A 20,250-nucleotide genomic window follows, 5' to 3' on the forward strand; every position below is an offset into this window, starting at 1 on the left:
GTTTCCCTACAAGCTACTAATTCATACTTACTCCTTCATTTCTTTGGATGGGGAGTTACATGCAGGTAAAAATGCTGATGTGTTACTTAATTTATCCAACGTGCAGGCTGTTCCTATGGCTCTCACTACGAGTCCAGACTCCCCCTCCAAATCAAAACACTGCAAATATCCAACAACAGCATTTCCTCTCATTTCAAGCACCTTCAAGCCGATCTTCCTCTGCAATTCACCTACAAAACAAAAGGTAAAGAGCTCAGGGTTGCAGTGAACTTCTCTTCTCTTTTGTGGTCTTTGACCCAGCTTTTGGAGTGCCAGCCAAGTCAGTGGAATAGATAATAAATCCAATCCTACATGGCTGGCCAAGGAGCCAGCCACAACCTCTGTCTCCTACAACACTGTGTGATACCAATCACTTACACAGCTTTTTGCTCTTCTCTCCAAATCCACTCTGACTGCCAAAGCAACATGTCATTTCAGAGGTTTTTCCCACTAGTCTTTATTTCCAGTAGGCTTTTTTTTTTCCTTTTTTCTACTTATTCAGAGAGAAGTCAAGATGTGCTGTGGAATGCACGTAAGTTTCTAAATACTTCATATTTAATACTTCAATACAATAATAATACATAATATAATAATATATGCTATATATAATAATATATAGTATATAATAATATATAATACTTCAAAACAATGCAACATCTTTAAAATCTCTATGAGCAAGCATCTATAATTTCTTCATTTACCAATTCCTTTAAGTATATTTCAACTTTTTTCCTGCTTTTTGCCCCTCTACTGCAAACCCAACACTGCCACTCCTATTAGCCGCACACAAGGATGAAAGGCCGTGACCGTAAGAAGCCGGTTTGTCGCTGATGCTTTTTAGGAGGACATAACTAAAAAGCCAGCAGTCCTGTGCAGCTGGGTTGCCCAGGTAACAGCTGCAGAGGAGAGCGCGCTCCCTGCCCCCCGAGGGCAGCGCCATACCTGACATGAGCGAGATGAGCCGCTGGCGGGCCTCGTTGGAGGCGCGCGGCGTGCGGATGCGGTCGATCCACTGGTACTCGGGGTCCTCGTTCACCACCAGCTCCTCCACAAAGCCGTGGATCACCACGGCCCGGTAGCACTTGGGGATGGACGTGGCTGGACAGACACACAGCAAGGGGGTGAGACGGCCTCCGAGCCAGGCACAGCAACAAAAACATCACGTTACGCATCACAGGGATTTCATCCACACCATTTGCTGTGGAAGCGTCGACACACCCCGGTAAGGTAACTGTCCAGTGCACCAGTTACAGCATGTGCCTTTATGGAACCTTTCCACTTGGGGCCTCTTTAAAAGGACATGGACCCAAAATAACACCACGGGCACTGAAATGCAACTTCCAGACATAAAAAAATCCCATCGGTTATTTACATTGTTTTGAAATGTGAACAGTAAAAACGCGTTTAACACAAATTGCTTTTCTTTTCTATGTTATCACCACTAGATTTATGCAATTGAGCTCCCTTCTCTGCCATGAGAAAGAAGGGAGACAGAAGAGGCAAAGAAAAAAGGAGGGACAAAGTTTTTGTTCAAATAAACCCTTTTCCTCTACTTACTGCAAAAAAATTTGACGCCACAGGATGACTGCCTAAATCTGTTTAAATCATTGAAGAGATCTACTTTCACCACCACGTTGATCTCCCCACGTATACCTATCAATAAAAACCATGAAACACCAGAAGTTATAACAATGTAACTGCATCAATACAAAGCCAGACCTATAAATGATTTCCTGTTATTAGTAATTAATGCCAGAGGAGCAGGGAGCCATAGCCTTGCCTCGGGTCTGTTGCAGAGACACTGGCTCAGAGGAAGTTTCTAGTTCTGCCCAGCCTGTGGCACAATGAAAGCAGCACTCCCCAAATGCCTGTCTGCACCAAACAGAGCTTTACAAGAAAGATGGCACTGGGCAAAGAGAATCCATCAGCCTCTTGACGCTGCAGTGGCCTCTGCTGCGGGGGGCTCTCTCTGCTCAGCCCCCTCCCTGAAACAATTTCAGAACTGCAGCAAAGCTCCCCTCTGAAGCTCAGCCCAAGGAGAAATATTTATGGTTCTTTCTTGAACCACAAAGTGACACAGGAAATGTTTGCAAAATACTTTAACTGTGACAAGAAATATATAAAAATAAGGTACTATACTCCTTTTAGACAAATGTTAATTTTCAACTATGATTACACCTTACTAGAAATGGAATATTTTCTAACACAGAACGATTCCTTTTTGACTTCTCTACTTTCCTGTTCTGAGCTTTTTCTTCTTTTCCCCACCCAGTAACAAAATCATTTCACACATTATAGGTTCTGACATATTGAGGGCTAAACTTCTTGATGAGTCTGATCTCTTGTGTCTTCAGAAGCCTTGATCACACCAGCACATGACACTGAAACAGCAGCACTGGATTTGTTGTTCAGCTCAGACATTACCGCAATAAAATCAGCTGCATCTCCCTTCCAAAATGCCAACAGGAAGAAGCCTTCAGTTATTGTAACAGAAAATGCCTCAGGGTTATACATTTTCACAATCATGTTGAGGTGAAAGAAAAAAAATTCAATACAAACTTACAAACATTATATTTATTCCTTCTTAAGGAAGCTCAATTAATGCTTGCCAAGAATCAAGATAATTGGAATCTAGTGCTATGAGCATGGAAATAAAAGAATCTCAATTTTACTTACATAGAAAAAAGCTATGAAAGACCAACATATCTGGAAAAATATAGAGGAATCTAACTCTCTCTAACCTACCAGCTGTACACATCCTGAAACAAGTGTTTGCATAATTTAGCTCCAGAAGAAAATGTGGGATAGGAAAATGTGCATAGGATAAAAAGGTAATTAAAATGCCCAGTATTTTTGCAATATTTCTTAAAATTTCTGCTTGCTATAACTGGTTAAATGCAAAAAAATACTGCACAATAGTTATGAGAGCATCTGGTGAACGCCATTAATTATTTCCCAACAATGATTTATAATTAGCTTTGAATATCATTAGGTCATTTAATTCACCCTGAATAACAAAGGAGGGGGACTATGGCAGCCACAGAGATGTTCTGCATGAACGTACCAAGCAGCAAGTTAATTGCTCTAAATTGACATTGGCTCTCTGAGACAAACCTGTTCCATCCAAATCAACAGCAAAAATATCACTGCCTTTATTTTCTCATACCTTCAAGACATTCTGATGAAGTTCACCTAGCACTGACAGCACTTAGCGCAGGGAAAAGGGATTTCATCCTGCTGAAGATATCTCACACCCTTGTCCCTTCATCTCAAGTGAAGGTTATCCCAAATCCCAGGAAGGCACACTTCAAGGAACCCCAGCAAAATTACATTTGTTTAGCACACATGTGGTAATTAGACAAATACGTCGGAGTCCTTTTTTTAATCAGAAATCTGCAGTAACTAGTGAAGATGTTTTCCCACTTGTCACAAGTTCTATGGAAGGCATTTTGCCAAGCACCAGTCTTTACTCCCCTGCCAGAAATTTTCTCATGTCAGAAAACACAGGGGAAAAAAGCCAGGAAAGTAGTTTTCCAACTCCAAAGCTAAAGTTATTACAATTTCTGAATGCAGCTTATGAGATTGTAGGAAGCAGATTAGACTCCAAAGAAGCCCGTTTGAAATGAGCAAAGCTTACCATGAATGGTATCATAAATTGGAAACCAGCCTGAAATGACCGTGGCAGCCTCGCTGTAGAGCAGAGGGTCGATGTCTATGTACACCTTGCCAATGGCATCGTTGGCACTGTACGTGTCGTGGTCCAGGACTGTGATCTGCAGGGGCTCGTCCTGCAGCTCCTCATCATCCACCTGCCAAATAAACATCAACAGAAACCTGAGAATTGCAAACTGTGCAGGGAAACCCCGCTGCAGGGGCTCATCCTGCAGCTCCTCATCATCCACCTGCCAAATAAACATCAACAGAAACCTGAGAATTGCAAACTGTGCAGGGAAACCCCGCTGCAGGGGCTCGTCCTGCAGCTCCCCATCATCCACCTGCAGCACAAACATGAACAGAAACCTGAGAATTGCAAAACGTGCAGGGAAACACTGCAAAACCAACGCAGAGGAGAGAGTGAGTAATGAACAGTCACACAGATAGATCTGTAATGTCAGCTTCCTGAAGGTAAACAGCACTCTCACTCATTTTGGTTTTAGCCTTCAGAGACTGGTGAGATCCTGGAAACTGAGCTATCACTGGCAGAGGAACAGAAAAGCATGATTACAGAGAATATTCATTTCAAAATTCCACAATATTTTAAGTTGCACTTAAAATACTGTCCACCTATCTCCATAATGCATACTGACAGACAAATAAATAAATAAATAGGAAAAGAAAGGAAGGAAATTTAAGATAAAATACCTCAGAGGACTATTATGCTCTGAAGTTTATGGTGTTCCCATCACTGCTCAGTGGCTTAACAGCAGGTATTTTACACAGCCTGCAGTAAGAGTTCAGTAATTCTACACATGCAATTTCCCAAACAAATGCAATAATCCATCTACAGATAATGACTATTTTCTTTAGAACAAAGACAGCCATTTAACCAACTTTTGTGTTCAACGTCACAAACCAAGAATTAAGTTTGCTAGCTGCAATGGGATGACTCATCTAAGTGTTTGCAGAATTGTGATATTGCCTTAGTGCACAGTAAATGAACCAGAACTACACATTCAAGTGTTGCAATAATTAATTTATTCTAAACATAATCCTCATTTTTTAAGTAGTAAAAAAATGAAAGAAACATGTAAACACTTGTTCAGGGCATCATGTCAAAGGACACCAACAAATCAGATCCTGAAAAGCAACAAGCAATTACAGGAAAATGCTGCGTGCCCTCATTATTACATAAGGAAACGAGAAGAGAGAGTGTCCAGCAATTGTTGTCCAAGCTCTTTATTTTGTAATCTTCACAGAGGAATCTTCCATTTTCTCCTCTGCATTATCCTTGCCACCAAACGTAGGACTTCAAACACCAACTATCTTCCCTTGCTCAAAATTGAAAGAAGCCCAGGAGCACAGCTGTACTTCCATATCTATGTGTTTATTTACACAGACTTGTACTGATAACTGTGCTGGAAAGGCCTTTCCCCTGCTGCCCCTCCCCACCTTCACAGACAGCCACAGAACAACATTCAATTGGATCCAACCTGGCAAGCTTTTATCTTCCCAAGCACTCCTGAAAAGCCACGGAGACGCCCTTGGCAAACAGGGTCTGGCTGGAGCAGGGTTTGCTGCAAAGGTTTGTGCATGCAAACACAAACACACTCCAGTGCTCACTCTCTGCTGGAAATGCAATTATTTCATCAAGGCAGATAAACCAGAGTGTCTATACAGTCATACAGTTACAGGCCAACTCTTAAAAAATACTTACTTCAAATTTGAACCACTCAGAATTCCACTGAGGATTAAGCGATTTGGGATACACATCTGTCTTAAATGTTGTATTTCCAAATTTCACCTAAAAACAAAAACATTCAATTAGCAATTACAATTATTAATAAAAAGATTCTGGAACTCATGTAATTGACATATACAAGTCAATATACAATTTCAAATACAAATTTCAACAAATCATTTTCTTTTCACTGAGTGGCTTTCAAATTCAATTTATATATATCAGTATCCACATGTCAATGACATTTCCAATCAACCTCTCTCTCATCCTGTCATACTACTAAAATTGTTTCTTTTCCTCCTCAATCATTTGAGAGGCAAAAATACCACTTATATTGGCTATTCAAAGTCACTTTATATACTCTCCTTGCCTTCTACAAGGAAAAATATTCTGAACACCGATAGTTTATTACTCTCCTCTCTAGGATTTCTCAATCAGCTTCACAGACAATTGATGAAAAAAATATACAGACAAACTGGATTTGAGATATACAGAGAGAGGACTACTAAAAATTGAATATTTTCTATGCTCTTATCTCTTACTTCACCTGCAACCACACAATAACTCATTTCAGCAGTACCCATATGGTCTCCACAGGCATCTATTTCAGACTACGCCCATTTGGGTTTTGTGGGGGCTTCTTGTTTCCTTTTTTAAAGTGAAACTGAATTTCTGAGATGCTCCATACATCAGGAAGCCACACAGCACATGTAAGAGCCTTATTTCTCTGCAGCTCTCATTGCAAACCATTCCCAAACACCTGCATTTCTCTGAATGCTGCCTCTCAAATAAATGAGCACTGCACCTCGTACCGGGTACTTACAAATACTCCAAGTTACATTTTTAAATTTATTCAAGATTCTTAAGGAAAATAATGACTAGGCAGATGGAAAAGAAATGCTGGAGTTCGAGGTTTTGGCAGCTTTTATCTTTTAAAAGGCCAAACACACTTTGGAAAGGCAATTCAGGCCTGGATGTGAGCGCTGCGGTGATTTGGCTCAGGACAGTGTGAAGTGACCGCCTGGTCTGCTGCAGTAACAGTGACCATCCTGCACAGGTGCACCTCCCAGCGCTGCAGGGACCCTGCACTGGCTGCAGGGCAGTCAGGGATGTCAGCACTGGCTGCAAGGCAGCTGCCAATGAAACACCAGCTCTGGCTCAGGCTGCCAGGATCCAACACCCTGAGCTCCACCCAGCCCATTTTAAGGCGTTATCTCGGGAGTAAATCGGTTCCCTCAGAGCCCCAGGCAGTCATAGCTGAATTTTCCCCGTGCTCCAGCCAGGTCATGGAAGCTGGTGCAGATAATAAAACACCACCCTGCTGCCCACTGTGCAAAGTTAAAAGCACATTATGGAAGAAATTGTAACAAAATATTCTGAGCTGGGACAAGGATCATTGTGTTCACACCAGTGAAGCCCAAGTTTTGCATGACCTGAGCCAAGTAAGAGCTCTGAGGTCTCGTCTCATTTTCCTTTCTAGTTCTAAGTTCATATTGCAATATTTAACAAGGAAATGTAAGGTTAGTAAACAACTAAAACCTTAACATCTGCTTTTCATTTGCATTTAAGGAAAAACACATTGTAGTTTTTCAGCTATCTCACACAGAAAAATGAAACAAGAGTTTCAATCCCAACTTATTTTGCAATAAATCTCACCTGCTGCATTGGCTACTCCATAGAGGGAAAGGGAAGTTCCTTCACACTGTTCCTAATTAACAATCCTGAAAGCAAGGCCCCCACCTGGGTATTTCTATACCCTTAACTGTGCCAAGACACCCATGGAACTGCAGGGCAACCCAGCTAAACTGATCTTGATGAAAATGTTTATTTTCCTTTTTTGCTATGGTAGTATTTTACTATATAATTTCAAGAATCTGCTTTGCTACACCACAGTAGGGCTGGGAACAAGTTACCCACAGAGGAGGAGAGCTGTTTCTCCTAACACAGAGTAAAACCAGGCCCATGAAACTCAGTGAACTGCATTTCCTAGTCCTGTTTTCCCTGTCTCCTGGTAGCAAGCATCAGAGTTGTTGTAATTTCAGACTGGATTAACGGGCAGCCTGCAAGAGAAGCTTTTAAAAATGAAAACCGGACCAGTGAAACAGCTAACAGTGAAAAGACTAAGTTCCAATTAATAAAATAAAACTATGTACTATTTCTGCTCCACTGAAAGGCTGGAATACATCCCCACTTGACCACCAGCTTACTCTCCCATTAAGCAATGTCCTTAGAGTCTAACAGCAACCAAATTTTTCAGCACCAAATTAAATCAGGACTTATCCACATTTTGTTTCTACATTAATAGCATCATATTCCCCAGTGTATACAGGTCTAGCAAGGCATTCTGTCTTCCTATTTAATTCTAGTATCGTGCCAACTTCAACCACTCATTTGTGGTGCACCTCACTCAGTATTTGGGGTACAAGACATGCATGTCCACAGCACACCATCTTTAAATAGCTCTGATTTTTCTCAGAGTCCCAAACCTACAGAATGCGTCTGAAATGCTCTAAGTCATTCATGTTGGAAAAAAATGAATCAAAAAACAAAGATCACGTAACAGAAACAATAAAAAGGCTTGGATTGGAAGGCACCCCAAAGTCCATCTCATTCAAATCCCCTGCCACGGGGAGGGATGTCACCCATTGGAGCACGTGGCTCAGAGCCCCATCCAAACTGGGCCTTCAATAATTCCACTTTGCACTTCAGCTCATTTTATAATCCCTTCCTAGCAAGACCCTACATATTGCCTGCAAACTACGTGACTGCAAAGAAGGTTGAAGCTGGATACTCTGGGTGCAATAAAGTGATTTAATCACACAAACAGTAGTATTTGTTGATGAAAAGCTCCCTTTGAAAACATTTTAGTATTTCAAACGTTTTAAAAGGAAAGACGAACATTGGCCTTAAAAGCAAAGCCTGTACAAGTAAAGCACTGGTTAGTCATATACTCAGCAACACAACCGATTCAAAGCTGGTTTTGTTACTTGGCCACCCTCCTTGCAACACGTCTGTCTGATCAGACACCCGACTGGGCTGGAAATGCCCTGTGGGATCACCGAGCCCGAGCTGTGACCGACCACCGCGGGCACACCGGCCCCGAGTGCCGGGCACCTCCAGGGCCGGGGGCCGCACCGCCGGGGCATTTGCTCGGTGGCCGGTCCCCCTTCCCGGAGCGGCTCCCGCCCCACAGCCCCGGGCAGCCCGTTCCCGTGTCTGACCCCCCTTCCCGGAGCGGCTCCCGCCCGTGCCCCACAGCCCCGCTCCGCTTCCCGGAGCGCCGTTCGGGCCCGGCAGGTGCCTCCCCGCGCGGGCCCGGCCCGCCGTGCCCCGCCACCAACCTCCACGAAGGCGTCGGTGAGGTCGCTGGCGCGGTCCATCACCGGCAAATGGCGCCCCGCCACGATCTTGACCTTCAGCTTCCCCGGCATCTTCCTCCCGCCGCGCCCCCCCTCGCCTCCTCCTCCTCCCGCGGCCGCAGCGGCAGCGCCACCGCGCCTGTGCCATGGAGCGCCGGCCGCCGCTGCGCATGCGCGGGGCCGCCCCGCCCCGGCCGGCGGGAGAGGGAGCGGAGCCCCGGAACCGGGGATTGCCGGCCGGGAAAGGAACCCCGGAACCGGGCACCGCCGGGCCGGGAAGGGAGCTGGAGAGAGCCCCGGAACCGGGCACCGCCGGGCCGGGAAGGGAGCTCAGGGGAGCACCCAGGGCAAGCCCCCTGCCGGGGCACGGCCACCCTGAGCAGGGAACAGGGAAATGGGCTTAGAGGGTTTCCTGCGGAGAGGGAGACTCTGCGATGAGCAGCTGTTCCAGGGCTCTGCCGCCCTCAGCATAAGGAGGCGCTTCCTCATGCTGAGATTAAACTCGTGCTTCGCTTCATGGCCAGTAGTGAACTCCTGGTGCTTCACTTCCTTGTTCTGCCACTGGCACCCCTGACAAGTCTGGCCCCATTCTCTCAGCACCCATCTAAGATATTTACGTGCATTGATGGGATCCCCTCTCTGTCTTCTCTGCAATAAACAGGCCCAGCTCCCAGTCCTTTCTCCTTAGTGATGCTCCAGAGCCCCCATCATTCCCCTGGCCCTCTCCAGCAGCTCTTTGTCCCTCCTTACCGGGGAGCCCTGCAGGTGTGCCCTGGCTGGGGCTGAGGAGTAGGATAGCTCCCCTCACCTGCCGGCCGTACCCCGGGCGCTACCGGCGCTCCCAGCTAAGGACAGGCTGATTACCGTGCTTAGCTCCTGGCCCAGCAGCACCGGCAGCTCCCTCCCCGCAGAGCCGCTCTCTAGGAGGCCTCCTGCCCACCCGTGCCGGTATTTGAGTCCGTCCCTCGGCAGGCCCTGCCCCTAAGCCCGGCTTTATTAACCCCAAGGGGCCTCTCTGCCCGGCTCCAAGATGGCGCCCGCGCCCTCGGTGCTGTGCTGAGCTCTGGCTGCTCGATGGGCACGCGGCGGGCGCCGGTGGAGTGCCGAGCTATCGATGGTAGCACCGGAGCGGACGGGAGCGGATGGGACCCCGGAACCCGCACCGCGCGTGCCCCGTCCTGCACCTTGTATTCCCCATCCTGCACGCCCTATCCCGCACCTGCGTGCCCCATTCTGCACCCGGTGCCCCCCCGGGATGCCCTGCCCGCCCCGGGAAGGAGCTGCTCCCACGAATTCCAGTCCGAAGGGAGCCGGGAGCACGCGTGCATCCCCAGACACTCTGTGGGAATCTCCTGTAAGGGCTCCAAAAACAGCACCCCGACCCCCCCTGCCCGCCCCTGGCATCGCTTTGTTTGGTTTTCTTAACCGAAACACAAACATTTACAGTATTTGCGGGATTACGGATAGATTAGGTGGAGTTTAGCTACCGGAGAAGGAGGATTTGGTACGGTTCCTGCAGGCAGGTTGTAACTTTGTGATGCCTGAAAAAGCCCTTTGTTCGGGCATAGCGCTGCGGGAGCTTGGCACGGAGCAGGGCAGGGGGGACAGGGTGGTCTATGGGCTGGGTGAGACCCCTGGGGGCTGTGTCCGACCTGTGGAAAATGCGTGTTTTATGATTGGCTTTTCGCAAATATTAAAATGAATGTCATATGTGTTGTTTTAGAAAGTAATGCTGTATAAATTCTCTTAAGTGCTGTGTTAAATATAGTTTTAGGTTATAAAAATTGTTAAAATATAAACGATGCTATGTAGGATACTTTCTTTAAGGAAAGGACTCGCACTGAGGTAGCAGCCACAGGACACCTGAATCTTTCAGAGAAAGACAATTTATTGCCCTCTTATCAGAAGAAATGAACTTCTTCCCGCCTCGAAGGCGCTGTTAGGATCCAGAGGAAGAAGCTGACACTGCCCAGACAGAATCCTGTGTTTGAATGGAATTTATGCATCATGTATGAGGTGTATGAATATGCAACAGGCTGTTGTTTTTAAGGGTTAATCCTGTGTTAACGGGCGTCCTTTTTCGGGCTCGTGATGCCCAGAAAAAGGTACCCAGACTGTCTATAACTCTTTGTGTTTATTGTCTCATATTGTCCTAGTTCAATTCGTCCGAATGGTTATTACTCTGATTGTGTTACTATTTTTTTAACCATTTTATTACTGTTAAATTTTTAAACAATTAAAAACAAGCGATTGGCGTTTTTCCCAAGAGCCCTGGGGCTGTGGCTGTGCTGCTCAGCAGAGGAGCAGAAAGGAGCCCTTGTGCTCTGCCTCAGCGCCCCTCAGGTGTCGAGCCAAATCTGCTGGGATTGTTTCCCCTTCTTTCTAATCTTACAAAAAGACTAAATAATGCTGTGGGCCGGAGTGTGACACACCAAACACACCATATGACTGGGAACTGGGGGGGTTCCACTGGGGGAAGGAGGCTCAGAGGGACCCTGTGGCTCTGCACGGCCCCTGGCAGGAGGGACAGACAGGGGGAAACGGCCTCAGGCTGCGCCAGGGAGGCTCAGGTTGGGCCTTTCTTCATGGAAAGGGCGGTCAAACACTGGAATAGCTGCCCAGGGAAGGGATGGAGTCCCCATCCCTGCAGGTGCTCGAGGCGATGTCACAGACATCTTTTGTGAGAAAATCTTTTCTCTAAGTTTTTTCTTCCTGAGAAGCTGAGAGGCTTCAGGGGCAAAATGTAAATAATGATTATTTGCAGCTGTGGAATGCAACAGGTAGAGTTCTGATTAGTCTCATGTAGTTGTTTCTAATTAATAGCTAATCACAGTCAGCTGGCTCAGACTCTGTCTGAACCACAAGTTATTTTTTTTATTCTTAGCTAGCTTTCTCATGAAATATTTTTTTAAAATAGTATTAATGTAATATATATCATAAAATAATAAATCAGCCCTTCTGAAACACGGAGTCAGACCTTTGTTTCTTCTTTCATCTTCGTACTCCTGTGAACAGTCACAGATGTGGCACTCAGCACTCTAGTGTAGTTAACAAGGTGGTGATGGGTCAAACAGGGTTTGACTCAGTCTTGGAGGTCTTTTCCAACCTAAATGATTGTGATTCTGAGACTACTCCTAATGCAGGTGCCTTGCTTCGAAAGACAGGTGTGTGCCAAGGAAGGCGGGAATACAGAATGTGACCCCCTTCGCTCGGAATATTACAACTTTAAATCAGGGCGCTTTCGGGCAGAGCTCTGGGGAGAGGCCGGGCAGTTTTTTGCGGGTGTGTGCGGTGTAGCAGGGCAGAGAAGCGCGGCACCCCGGCGGGCACAGCACGGCACAGACCCGGCTCGGCACGGCCCCGTTCGGCCCGGCTGCAGCTCCGGCCGCCGCCGCCAGGGGCGCTGCGGGCTCGGCTGCGCTGCTGCCCCGCTGCCCCGCTCCGCCAGGCGGCGCTGTGCCACCGGCGGCGTCCGCAGGGTCGGACGGGACGGACAGAGGGACGGGAGGGACGGACAGAGGGACGGGATGGCTGCAGCGGGAGCCCCGGAACGGCGGGCCGGGCCCTCCGGGCAGAAGGCGAGAGGCAGCAGAAACGCGGCAGCTGTGACCGGGGGTGCGTGGGTACGGTGTAGCAAAACCGGACACGGGGAAAGAAGCGGAGGGGCTGGGCAGCGGCTCCCGAGCACGGCCGGGAGAGGCTCCCATAGAGGGGGAAAGGGACCGGGGCTCTCCCTGAGACACCCGAGCAAATGGTGAAGGGTCCCTCTTTAGAGAGGTGGTGTGAGCCAGGTTCCGGGACAACAGCCTCTCCGTAGGTACAGCTGCACTCACGGGGGAGAAGGCAGCAGGAACCTGCGCCCAGCCCGAATCCCACAGTCTGTCCGTCTGTCCGTCCCCCAGCAGAAACCCCGGCTAAGCGGCCCGTGGCCGCTCCTTTCGTCTCTCCGGTGTCGCTCGTATCGCTCGTTGTGGGTTCGACCTTAGCGACGGACGAAGCAGAGTTCCGTGAGAGAAAGAAACGAAAGGAAAAGTCCCAAACCCCGATGCCAGGACAGCTGCGAAGAGCAAAGACCCAGGAAGGAAATCAGGAGCAGAACACATGCTACTGATGTGAAGGGTTTGGTTTAGAAATGAACTTTTTGAGTGGAATCCGCTGATCTCACCTGCTTAAACCTTGTTCTGGCTCTCATAATCGGGCAGTCCCACAGCATATGGACTGAAGAGTGTGAGGCAGCAGTACATCAAATACCCTCTGTAGGTGTTTGAGGGCATTTGGGCCCTGGCACCAAGTTAAACCAACGTTAAATAATCCACCAGAACTGTGTGTGGTGTGGGTGGTGGGTCCTCAGCACTGCTTCACCCCAAAAGTGGGGCCACTGATCCACTACACTGCTTGTGAACACAACCATTATTAACTTCCCTGTTACAGTAAATAACTGCCAGCAGGTGGGACCACTAAAACCCCAACATTCCCTGTAGCCCGTGTTAGGTACAGCATTGGTTGGCATTTTTTCATTTCTGGCGCACTGTTGTAGTGTCCAAAATAAGGGAATATAAAATAAATTCTGGACTTCAAACAAGGAAAAACAACATTAAAGTAAACTTTGTCATGTGTTCTCTGTATCTGACAAAATTTGTGTTTATCTGCTGCTTTTGCTAACTGGCTTCACAGATGTTGCCTAGTGAACATCTCCTTTTGTCTGGGATTATGAAGTACAGGCATTAATGGCATGCATATTTCTTTCTTGAAAAATTTCTGAGGATCCAGCATTTTCAGTGGAAGATTCTGTTAGCTGAAGGACTAGAAATCAGAAAACGCCTATTTTGAAGAGCCAGTTCCAATCTGGTTTTCGGGCACTTGGAAAGATGAATTAGATATGATTTAATGCAGTGAGAAACCTGCTCGGTGTATTAGAACTTCCTTGGGGCCGAGGATTTTCCATACTGGCAGATTTTCTATACTGGCTTTTCATAAATTAGCGTGTTACTTTCTGCCTTTCCTAGCAATGGCATTCCAGTTCCCTAGGGCCAGCAGGGGCTGCTGAAAGTGTACTCAGACCCCTAGAATTTATAAATTACCTGGGGCTTCCAAAACAGATTAAACTCCATTGGTTCTAGGCAAACATAATGGATATACTGGACACTAAAGCTATAGTGTGTACATGCCAGAACTCCACAGAAAATACGAAAAGGTGTTTTTTTCATAACAAGGAAAAAATGAGATGTGACACCTGACTTTGCATTTCAATACCTGGATTGTTTCTTGCTGAGGCTTTTCCCTTCTGCCTAGAAGTTTTAGTTTAGTTTTGTTTTAGTGAGTCATGGTAATGGAAGTCCTGTTTCAGCTACTGTGTGCTTAAAGAGCAGCACTGTCTCACTTGAGCAGGTGCTGTTGCGTATTGGATGGCACTGTAACTCAACTAATCAACAAGAATATTGGTAATCACAGCATTAAAGGCATCTTGTGTGCAATGGTGAGTGTCAGAAAAATAGCAGAGTTTTTGTGGGTGATTTTGCCACTTAAAGGCAACGATCCAGGTGTCCCTTCTTTTCCAGTTTCGGGTAAGAGTTTGTGATAGATATGCATGCTGAACCCTTAGTTTGGAAACTGACACTTGAGAGATAAGGTTTTCCTTATCTCTGGAGGTAACTTCAGTCTGCTGACCCACCCCATCAGGGCAGGTGTCAGTTGTATTGGTTTACCACCCTTCAAGATGCAGATCAGGAGGTGGTGCTCTGGGTTTTCCTCGGGTTACAGCTGTGGGCTGTGGTGGGCTGTCTCTTCTCCACAAGGAAAAGTGCTTTTGGATATCATTGCCTTGAGTTGATTTCAACAGAAACGAATGAAAAACTTTCTGGAGGGGTTTTAATTTGTTGAAACACAGAAAAAATCCTTTTTAGCTCTGGCCCACAGAAGATACTGGCCCCGTTTCTACTGCAGTTGCTGTCATAAGTACTCTTTGAAAGAGGAATCTCTCAGCTACCATCAGCACAGGAAATTGCAGGGGCAGATTTTGGCCATTACCCTCACACTGCCAATTCCACCACTAAATAGTTCCACGCCTATGTGTCTTTTAAATACCCCATAATATGTATGAAAAAAGCTTATCCAATGAACTCTAATTCCAGTAATATTCACAGTAATATTCCCATGAAGATCTAGTGGATTGAATAAAACATAGTTGTCCTTTAAGGAAAAAAGAAGTCAAGAATTATTCTCAAGGCTTACATTCAAGAGGGTAAAAATAAAACCCATATGTCATAGTCCTAAAATTATATTTCTGGTTTTTTTTTTTTATGTACACTTTTTCCCTGTATATCAAAGAAAATTATTTCCTTTGGAAATGAGATCTCAGCACTCTGTATTCCTCTGAATGTGACACCTTTCCAGCAGTCTACTCATGTCGATCCATGTGGACTTCAGCAGTGCGGGGTTTGGTCCAGCTCAAGCAGTTTGTAAAAATAGAGCCATTCAAATCATAATAATTATAATCCTGTTTCATTGTACCATTGCTGTCTGAAGGGCTCGATTTCCATCTAGCCTTGAAAGAGGTTGGATAAGATAAATATTCACTAACACAGGAATGAATGCAATTGCCTGCAGGGGAATCAACAACTGGATCTGATGGCACGTTCTCAGGCAGTAACGTGATCTCATTTCTCTCTCTCCCAGTTCTGTGAGGGAAATGAGATTGCTCCTGGCTCGGGGCTGGTTCTCAGTGGCAATGGCACAACGGGGGTGTCAGTTCCCAGAGAATCAGAACCACGGGCACGTGCTCCACACACATCTTGGGTTACACCAGAATAATAATAGCTGCTCTGAGTCCTTCCACGTACAGTGCCCTAGTTAATTAGCCAACACCTAGTAAATAATTTAATTACATGCACTTGTCAGCAGCAGTATTTATAGCCTTAAAATATAAATAGTCCTTCAGTGACACTTTCAGAATTTCTGCCTTTTTTGCTTTTAAGAGTCAAGACAAATGAGATACTTAATTGTGCCAGTAAAATGTATTACACTTCCACAGTTATTGAAACAGCTACATTTGCTGGTTATGTTACATTTCGTTATGTAATGTTATGTTACGTTGGTATTTTCCTTTTTCCTGCCTAAATGTAATAAATAGATCATTTATTCAGGTCCCACACCAAACCATGGGCATATCAATGAATGTCTGTATTTATATATTGCAATTGCTGTCACGATCAAAGGTGGTGGTCCTGCCCTTTTGAAATATTGTAATGCTGATTAAGCCACTGTCCCTGCCTCATGCACAGCTGTGGCACAGGCAGGAGGAGCACAGAAGTGCTGCTCCTCAGGGCTGCCAGGGAGATTATTTTAACTGTGGTAACTGCATAAACTGTCCTTAGGATAGTCTGCAAGATACTTCACAAGATATGCAAGCTCTTCTCTGGTGCATGAAAGACATTAAGTTGGATTATAATCTTATTCAAAACATGGAGTGAGGGCTGCTCAATAACTACGTGATGCTTTTGCTTCATGTGTTCCATTTGAAATGGACATGGTGATGTGAGTTACTAAATGTTCAAGTATCAAATATATCAAAAATAAAACTCATCAACAAAGCAAACCACTGAGTTCTGGTTTTAGAAGCCTCACATGGGATGCCCCACATCCAGCTGCCCACAAAGGTGGAATTCAAGCTTGTGTCCACGCAGCGATACCTGTTTGTTGTCACAACGTGATACAGAGGGGTTTGCGTTGTGCCAAGCCAAGGGAGACTGAAGAGGCTCAGGATCTGAATTCCGAGTCTCCTTATCCATGGCTGATGGGTTAATGGAAGGAATAATTCTAACAAAGCAAATGTTCACTTTGGACCTATCTTTATTCCTGAATGCGTTCCCACCCGAGGTCAGAAGGAACTGTCCATTCACAGACAAAGCAGAAGAGTTCAAGAGCTGCAGGATAGCCCCACAAACCTTTTAAAAACTCTTAATTTATGTATCTCTGTGGATTCTTGTGAGTTACGTACAGTGGAAAGAAGATAGAAGGATCATTCCTTGTTATCCAACAGGAATTATCCAGTTCACTTTCTTGGTTATTAGCCATTTGAACAAACTCTGTTTACCACCCTAATTCTCAGGTAAAAGCTCCTGTGCAGTACAAGCTGGCCAAAGGAGGAACCTCTCATTGGTGCTTGCTCTTGGAGCAGTGTCTCAATTCACTGCAGGCAGAGCTGTCTCTGCTGCATTTGACCCTGGTAACAGAAATTTATGGGGATTTGAAATGCAAGGACAGGGTCTTCAGGCTGCCTTCAAAGCACAAAAATTCTCATTTGTCAGGCCTGTGATGCCTTTCTCTGCTTTTATGTAGGGAGAATTATTGTCATCACCTTGGAATCATTTCTTGATAGCAGCTGAGGGAGATGCTGCTTTGATTTTCTTAGCCAAGATTATTATGAACAGCATGACTTCAGAAATACTTGCTAAATAAATTGCTTAATTATACAGAACTCTGCAGAGTGACTGGGCATCTTCCTACCCCCAAAGCACCTAGCAGCTGGGAAAACTTTATCCAAATTAAACTTAAACTAATATTAAACCAAAATAAGGAGACACACGGCTGTATTTAAAGAAGTAACAAAAGAAAAAAAAGTCCCTCTCTACAGTAGCTACATGGGAGTTTTCATGTACACAGGTATAGGACTGCCATTCTGTAAGAGCTGTACCCCACAATTTGGGCTCTTGGAGTAAGAAAGATCTCCACTATCTTGCTGTTATTAATATCAGGACTAAGAACAGACCATCCTTTGCTAATTTTAGCACTCTGAAAAAGGCAAGGAGGAATAAAAATACTCCAGGACATCCATCCTCATTTTTTAACACGTTCACTACATTTGTGTCATAATTTTACACTCCCAGTCTTGAGATATTTCACGGATGACTTTTCAGTGGTATGAAAACCTACTGGGCTCCTGATCTTACTGCTGTGAGTGAAGAAATGCACATAATCAGTTTGCAAAGGACAACCATTCCAAGAATTTGTTACAAAGCAGAGCTGTGGTCTGTGGCGGCCTAATTCTAAATCCGACAAATTAACTGCATGGAGCTTCCTATTTTATCTGTGCCTTTCCTTTCCAGTGATTTTCCATTTATGCCAGAGATTATCTCAAAGCACTGTGTTAAGTTTCAGTGCCTCAAATCAATAGATTAATCACTTCATCAGCCTTCACTTAGTTTTGGAGGATTGTTTTGAAATTAAGACAGACCTAATGTTATTTTAACCTCGTTTTTGTTTGCATGTGTGGGGAAACAGCTTGATAGCACAGATCCCCAAGTCTGAAAAAGCACAAAGTGTCTCAGATAACATTTGAGGAGTTTTTCTTGAGTACCTGCCACGTACAGAATGTCTTTGGCAGTGATGCCAGCAGGCTGGGGAGCCAGTAGAGAGGTGTGCAAAGGATGATGACCCCCCTGCCATGCAGGTACTTGCTGTCCTCTGCAATTCACGTCCTCCAAGGCTTTTGCTCAGGGATTGTTAGGTAAGCGGCACAAAGATGGTTTCCATGGACACTTTTTGTGATCTGCTTGCAGCAGAGGAGCAGCAGCTCAGTCTTTAGATGCAGGTTTTGCAGCCCTGCTCCTTCCCAGCCTCTAGCTGAGGCTGTGCTAGCAGAGCAGGCTGTTGGAGAGGTTGTGTTCCAAACCTCTCTGTGATTCTGAGTGGCTCCTTCCCCTCCTCAACCAGCTTTGTGCCACTTTCATTTTCTGGTCATGGTGGTAGACACCGTGCCTTTTCCACACAGCCCCTGGAAAGGACTTTGTTAGGCACTAAAATGCAATCCTCGCTCACAGCCTTGGTGACTGGCAGCATCTAAATTGCGATGAACAAAATCAGGCTGTGGAAATTGGTGCAGCTAAAAAGTAATCTGGAAAAAGAACAATTCTGTTACAACCAGATGGTCAGATGCACAGAAGTATCAAAACCCTTGGCTGGGGCTGGGCTGGCTGCATGCTGGGCTGTGCTTCTCTGCATAGCTCTCCTCATTCCAAATTGCAACAACTGAAAATGCTGGGATGCTGAATTTAAAGCACAGCTCCAGCGTTCCTGGGAATGTCTGGTATTCCTTACAGACGTTACACTACCCAGCATGCAGTGGCCTGCTATTTTTGACTCAGTCTCAAAGAGGACACAGTGATTAGGATTCTTGTGATTTAATTATGCTTCTTGTTTGGTTGGAGTTTTGGTTTTTTGTTTTGATTTTGGGTTTTTTTTTGTGTGTGTGTTTTTGTGGTGGGTTGTTTTTATTGCTGTTGTTGTTGTTATTGTTTAATTGAGATATTTCTTGTCCCCACTGCTCATATCTGAAGTCTGTTTTAGGACCTCTGTGCACAATTAGAAATTTCCAGCAATACTCCAGTATCAGTTTATGCCTGGTTTATTTTTTGCACGCTAGTGTTGTTTTATGGCCCAAATGTACATTTTGCCTTCAGGACACATCTGTGCATTGTGATGAATGGTTCTGTCCACACAGCTCTGCTGCCCCTGGGTGGAACCAGCCAAGCTTCTCTTCCAGGAGGATAGGGGGTCTGCATTTATTTCAGTGTGCTGTTCTCCTTTATCCGTACTTGTTTTCTATTTCTGCTTTGTTTTTTCATGCATGAGGCCTGAATTGGACTTGGTGTTCCATGTGAGGTCTCAGGAGTGTTTGTGCTACGTCTTAACCTCTGGATTTGCAGGTAGTCCCTGCTGTGAGCACCTTTGCCAGCACACCTGGCATTCCCTGTTTGCCAAGGGTACCACATTGGCACACCTTGGATTCCCTGTGCCTGTTTGCCAAGGGTGCCACATTGGCACACCTGGCATTCCCTGTTTGCCAAGGGTACCACATTGGCACACCTTGGATTCCCTGTTTGCCAAGGGTACCACATTGGCACTCCTGGGATTCCCTGTTTGCCAAGGGTACCACATTGGCACTCCTGGGATTCCCTGTTTGCCAAGGGTGCCACATTGGCACACCTGGCATTCCCTGTTTGCCAAGGGTGCCACATTGGCACACCTTGGATTCCCTGTTTGCCAAGGGTGCCACATTGGCACTCCTGGGATTCCCTGTTTGCCAAGGGTACCACATTGGCACACCTTGGATTCCCTGTGCCTGTTTGCCAAGGGTACCACATTGGCACACCTGGCATTCCCTGTTTGCCAAGGGTGCCACAATAGCACACCTGGCATTCCCTGTTTGCCAAGGGTACCACATTGGCACTCCTGGGATTCCCTGTGTGCCAAGGGTACCACATTGGCACACCTTGGATTCCCTGTGCCTGTTTGCCAAGGGTACCACATTGGCACACCTGGCATTCCCTGTTTGCCAAGGGTGCCACAATAGCACACCTGGCATTCCCTGTTTGCCAAGGGTACCACATTGGCACTCCTGGGATTCCCTGTGTGCCAAGGGTGCCACAATAGCACACCTGGCATTCCCTGTTTGCC

General features: G+C 45.9%; 1 protein-coding gene across 22 annotated transcripts in view; it reads right to left on the reverse strand.

Moving 5' to 3' along the window:
• C2CD5 (C2 calcium dependent domain containing 5) overlaps positions 1-8,868 on the reverse strand; it is a 52,268-nt gene extending 43,400 nt beyond the window's left edge. For 19 of the 22 annotated variants that reach the window (XM_054282215.1, XM_054282213.1, XM_054282210.1 and 16 more), the window contains exons 1-6: positions 8,779-8,868; positions 5,414-5,500; positions 3,677-3,848; positions 1,597-1,692; positions 982-1,137; positions 32-230 (exon numbers count right to left, since the gene is read on the reverse strand). In XM_054282215.1, the coding sequence (XP_054138190.1) occupies positions 32-230; positions 982-1,137; positions 1,597-1,692; positions 3,677-3,848; positions 5,414-5,500; positions 8,779-8,868 (800 nt within the window). Of the gene's footprint in view, positions 1-31; positions 231-981; positions 1,138-1,596; positions 1,693-3,676; positions 3,849-5,413; positions 5,501-8,778 lie in introns of those variants that run through there. The other 3 variants (XM_054282219.1, XM_054282218.1, XM_054282217.1) reach the window with 1 other exon arrangement.
• Between the last annotated feature and the right edge of the window lie 11,382 nt (positions 8,869-20,250).

Source organism: Melozone crissalis, unplaced genomic scaffold (assembly GCF_028551555.1).
Source record: "Melozone crissalis strain CALT ecotype California unplaced genomic scaffold, PUWL_Pcris_2 ptg000033l_1, whole genome shotgun sequence".
Classification (NCBI taxonomy): domain Eukaryota; kingdom Metazoa; phylum Chordata; class Aves; order Passeriformes; family Passerellidae; genus Melozone; species Melozone crissalis.